The sequence below is a fragment of the Lagopus leucura genome, unplaced genomic scaffold (genome assembly GCF_019238085.1).
Source record: "Lagopus leucura isolate 7727_CA_CO unplaced genomic scaffold, USGS_WTPT01 Super-Scaffold_741, whole genome shotgun sequence".
In the NCBI taxonomy this organism is placed as follows: domain Eukaryota; kingdom Metazoa; phylum Chordata; class Aves; order Galliformes; family Phasianidae; genus Lagopus; species Lagopus leucura.
Window position 1 is genome coordinate 8,267,498 of NW_024962256.1, and position 5,532 is coordinate 8,273,029.

Consider the following 5,532-nt stretch of genomic DNA (forward strand, 5'->3'; position numbering starts at 1 on the left):
CAGAATACAGGGTAGAAGTACCAAGTGCAGTGGTTTCAATATTAAATGTTGCTGTGAAAAACACTAATAAACTGCTCAACTATTTGATGTCCCAAAACCATTGTCCCAGTCTCCCCACAGTTTCCTTGATCCACAAGTAGAAATGTGGAGTTCAAGAAAACTAGGCTTGGTGAGGAAGAAAAAAATTATTTTCTGAGGTAAATGTGCTCAGTGAATGGCACTTTTCTTAAGTACCTTCCCTCCCACCTCCTGACCCACCGCATTCAGGAGCTTTTCTATTGGTAAATCCAAGGGACATGACTCAGCTTTTCTGATCCACTTGTCTCCTCACTGTAAAACAAACACAGATTGATTTGTATGGACATGCTTCATGTCACACAGGCAACAGAGTTCAAGAGACCATCAAGGAACCTGATAAATTTGACTAAACTGCCTCATGGGATCAAAATACAGGCATTCAGACTATTGCCCCTTTGTGTAGAAATCTGTGGACACCCTCGTTCCAATGTAGATGCTTGGAGTAGTCATGGATGAAAACTGATTAGTCTCCTACGTCCTTTCAGTTGTTTTCATCCGAACATCACAAAAGCCAAAATGTCCATAGAAACCCCCTAACAACAGGCAGCAGAACATAAAGTGTTTTCAAAGTCTTTTCATCGAGTAATATGCTGAGAAACACTTCAAGCTGCCAGAAGAAGTCCTAGAGAGCAAAAATACATTATTGCTAGAGACCTTCTACCCAATGGGAAGGATGAAAACCTCCTTTTTACGGTATTTGGCTGAATTAATTCAATATAATCTGAACATAGTAGTTATCTATTTGTACTGTGCTGATTGTCTGATGATTAAGAGCTCTAGAAATACGTAGATCTTTGACGTTTGTCACAAAGAATTTATTAATGAAGAATGAAGTGAAAAAATAAATGATCAGTGTTGTTTATTTACCTGAACAGCTTAGTGGGTATTTTTTCCATTGAGCCATATGGGAATCACTTTTGTGTTCCCCTTCCTCCTACGCCTTTTCAGTTATTACAAGAGTTTGGAGAACTGCTGTCCATCACTTACTCTTGCTTCACTGATTGCAACGTTGGATTGGTCAGCCAAATGTACTGTATTTTCTCAGCTTCTTGTCAAAATGTCAAAACAGAAGAATATGAATTGTGAATACCAAGTGCTGAGTACATTTCCTCATTCGTGTGTGAATGTGGTTGTTTGGATAAAGAAGAAATATATTTACTCTTCTCTTAGGTTTGCTTTCAAGGCTTCCAACCTTATCTTTGGCCTCTTGTGTTTTGCACTTCCTTCTTCCATTCCAATAATGCTGGCCTTTGTGGAAAGACCTTCCAGGTCATTTTTTTTCCCTTGGGCTCCTTGAACGCAATAGATTTGTGCATTACAATAACCGTGCCACAGATTTTGACTGCTGATAATGCCATTCAGGACTTGATGGCTGTAAAGGTAAGAATCGAATGCAGAATGATATTTTGGCGCTTCAATCTTAGGATAGTTGTCAGACTACTAGCCACTCTGACAAGAGAATGATGAATGAGAATTCAACATTATTTTATGCTTTGGAAAGCTTTGGATGCGTTTTTCAAATTTTAGAACAAACATAAGTTTGTTAAATATGCTTAGAATCCACTGATTTTTCTGCTTGGTTTTAACAAAAAGTTACCAGCTGACCGTGATTCTCTTCATGTTTTCTTGCCATTAACAGTTTCATGGTGAACAGAGTATGAATTTGGCATGACCTTAAAATTCCAAAAACAAATATGCTCATGCTGGAGCTGCAAGGTTCTTCACATATCTCACAGTGATTCACTTAAAGCCTCAGAACAGCCTCACTAATTATCTGGAGCGAGTTGCCCACATAGTGTGGTAAAGTGTGTGTCACTTACAGTGGTGTGGGATCCTCTCCGCTGATGGCTGAGGTGCTCAAGAAAAATAAATCAGCAAGCAAGCCTTGATGCCTCTCTGAGGTCTGCTCTTGTTATAACACCTGGCAACTGGTAGCTCAGCACAGAATCACTGATTGCCCCCTCTCCTTTCTTCATATCTCCAGCATGTTGCCTCTCCAGTGGCTTCTTTGTCCATCAAGACCCTGCAGCCACTTGCAGCCCCCTTCTTGTTGGCTCTAATACTGAAGGTAGAAACACTGAAGTTGAGGTAAAGCTAGCAATGCTGGTAGGACCCAAGTGTCTAGATGAGGTGTCTGTTGGTCATCTTCACTTTATATTTAGCAACAGCCACAGTTCTGGTGGGTTATGTTCAGAGACTCCCACTTGTTCTTGATCATGATGCTATTTTATCATATTTAAAGTATGTCAAATCTGTACCCCATTGATGGCTCCCCGGGGAACTTGTCTCAATATCTGGAACCAAGGTATGAAGTTCTCTAACAACCTTCTTGGAGATAATCCCATTTGAATTTCAGGATCCCACTACCTTCCTCAGACTTGCCAAGATTTGTCATCATAAAAGAAAAATACGAGATTCATCAGCCAAAATCAAGATCAAAATCATCTTTGGATAAGAGCTCATTTTGTTTGTACAACGAGGTGATTGTACAACTCATAGTAGCATAAATATTTTCTTCCAAGCAGTGGAAAATGTTACTCTTGAGATACTATCTTCAAGAAGAAACCAGGATGTGACAAAATATTGAATAACAAGTCAAACATATTTTTACTTCAGACTATCATGCCATGCTTATTTTACCATCCTCCTGTAGAAAAAGAGATCTATAAAGCCACTCCCCTTCAGAAATAGAGAGTATATATCCTGATGGTTCTTTCCATCAACAGCTCTTGATGAGATGGGTACCACTATGATATTGATGTGCTTCCTTTTGCTTGGTGCAGCAGTTCTGGAGGCCAGATCAGGTAAACCACTTAGACTTGTTCTAAGGCACATAGAAAATGTGAGATATAAAGATTGCTGATTCTGTTAACAAAAATGATAGTCATGCTGGTATTAACTTGGGAAAAAGATTAAAGGTGAAATTGAGTGCATGTTAGCAATTCTAGTAGAACAAAACTGTCCCTAATTATATTAAATTGTAATAATTATTTAAATCTTCTAGCGGAGTGCATTCTGCTCCCATGGGACAGTCCTTGTCTCAGTGCCTTGAATCGTTGTTAGAGTTGCTTCTATGACTATATAATGTATGTGTGGTTCTCCCCGTTACCAAAATTTGACCTAGGAATTATGGAAGAATTTATTTATATTTTACTAAAATAGATACTTATTGTAGAATATATATGTGACTACATAGGCTACATGTAAAATATTGCTTGAGTTATTTGAATCTTCGCCTTATGTACAAGTTAATGAAATATAAAAGAGATTAATTTTCATAGTCTATTACTGTGTGATGGATTACAACAATCAAAGACATGAAATGACTTTCATTCAAAAAATTTTTGGACCTTTTTTCCTTACACGACAGTTACTGTCTCCTAAGTGATGTAGGTACCTTTGAGGTAAATAATAATGTGTATAACCTACAATAATTGCAGGTAATTTTTCTAGTTATAGCTAGATAACTAGTTATATAAGTATCATTATAGCAATTTATATTGCCCTCATCCAGTTTTCTTTATCTGTCCTTTCTGTCCTCTCCTTGCCATCTTTCTCTTAGTCTCTTTTTTTGTTCTCTCTGCTTTTGCCTTCATTCCCCAGCCCTGCCTCTGTCTCCTGGGTCACAGCAAAAGCTGCATTTGTAGCTTTGAAGACTTTTCCAGTTTTGACACCTCTGAAGTGCAAAGCAGGATGCATCGTATCTGATTAGGTTCCCAGCAAATTATTTTGCTTGAATGAAAGTAAAATCATTTCAGATCACTTTTAATTTCCTAACGCCAAGTTTGTTTCTCCCCAGGTTTGCTTCTCCAGTTTGAAGAAATTCTATAAGTATGGTTTATAAATGTGCATCTCCAAGTAAATACTTGAAACAACTGAGATCCATAGAAATCAAGGGCCAAATGTGTGGCTCCTCACTTTGAACTGACAGTTAACAGTGCATAAATAGGGAAATATTTAGTTTGGACATTGTCTTGACAGCTCCTCTAGTCCATCAGCAGTGAATTAGATGAAGTGAAGAAATCCTGGAGCTGGTAACTTCTCAAGATTCTTTCGCTTTGGATGACTTTGTGTCAAGTAACAAGCAACACATAGATTGGACAGATAGGAAAATCATGGCAAATGCAGCTTGCTTGTTCGATTTCCGAAGTATAAATCCTGGAGATCTTATATTACAACATTTATTTGGGGACTTACATTTTAATAAACTCATCAAAAATGGATCTAGGAATTGATATTTTCAGGCTGTTTATGCAGGATGTCTGAATTATGAAAAAGCTAAATCAAACTGAAAAGCAGATGGGTTTCACATGAATAGATCTATTTTAAGAGCAGCTATCTAGGTGTGTTCATGAAAAGTTATTCAGCATTTCTTCATGTAAGAAAGTAAAAGCCAGTGGATTCCTACTGAAATGCTTATAATTCCATTGTGTTCATTGTCCAGTTTTTGAACACTTAGTGGAATTCTTGTAAAATTAGTCCTAAAAAATACAGGATTTAGTTGTGATATGTGGACTCTAGATCTTTAAAATTCCCTTGCAATTTTACAGGAAGAAATGTTCCATATAAATTCCATAAACGAGGGAGAAGAGGTAAGAATGGCTGTTTTTTTCTCTAAAATCCCACTCTTTTTTCAGAAGAATTAATTTGGTCTTGTTCTGATGTCATTTTAAGTGAACTAGCACACTGCTTAGTGTCCTTAATGTCGCACATCAGTAGTATGGAATGGCTTCTGAATTCCAAATTGTTTGCCTGGTAATTTTTCTATGCCACCACTGTGGTTACCCAATGAGCATAGGTTTAGGAAGAAGTGGTAGTGGATGTCCTTGCATTTTGCTGTGTCCCTGAAACCTCAGCAATTTCCTTGAGCCACTTTGAGCTTTGCCTCTGCCACCAGTTCAACATTCTTTCCACAGCACATAGAAATTACTCATACACGCTTCTGGTAAGACACAGGTTGGGGGAAGAAAAGTCTTGTCGTACTTTCTAAACTTATCTAGGATTCAATGCAAATTGCTCCATCTCCCTCTTCTTACCAGAAAACATTTGGAAGGCAATAAAGAACTACATAAACACATGTTTCTAAAGCATGACATTTTCTTCCTATCAACAAAGCAAAAAATTTTAGTGCTATTTTTCTTACTTGAATATTCCTAGGATTTGATTCTGATCTTGAAATTCACTTTCTTTCTTTTACTCACTTACTTGCGGTTTTCCTATGATCAAATAATTTCATTTCTTACAAAAATAGTTTGTTCTTATCCCACTTAGTCTTCTATAGAAATTTTGCATGAAATACATTCAGCTGACTTTCAGGTAAGGCAGGGAGGAAGAAAATATTGTATGTCCCTCCACCATCTCTGTCCACACCAATGGCTAATACTAGGCCAGACATGCACCAAAGGGAAATGGTGGTATCCTGGGGCAGGAAGATGGGATAAGCAGCTTCTACAG

General features: G+C 37.7%; 1 protein-coding gene across 1 annotated transcript in view; it reads left to right on the plus strand.

The window, feature by feature from the left end:
* The first annotated feature begins 1,446 nt into the window (after window positions 1-1,446).
* LOC122175697 (deleted in malignant brain tumors 1 protein-like) overlaps window positions 1,447-5,532 on the plus strand; it is an 11,460-nt gene continuing 7,374 nt past the window's right edge. The window contains exons 1-2 of the mRNA XM_042863562.1: window positions 1,447-1,458; window positions 4,629-4,670. Coding sequence (XP_042719496.1) covers window positions 1,447-1,458; window positions 4,629-4,670 — 54 coding nt within the window. The remainder of the gene's footprint in view (window positions 1,459-4,628; window positions 4,671-5,532) is intronic.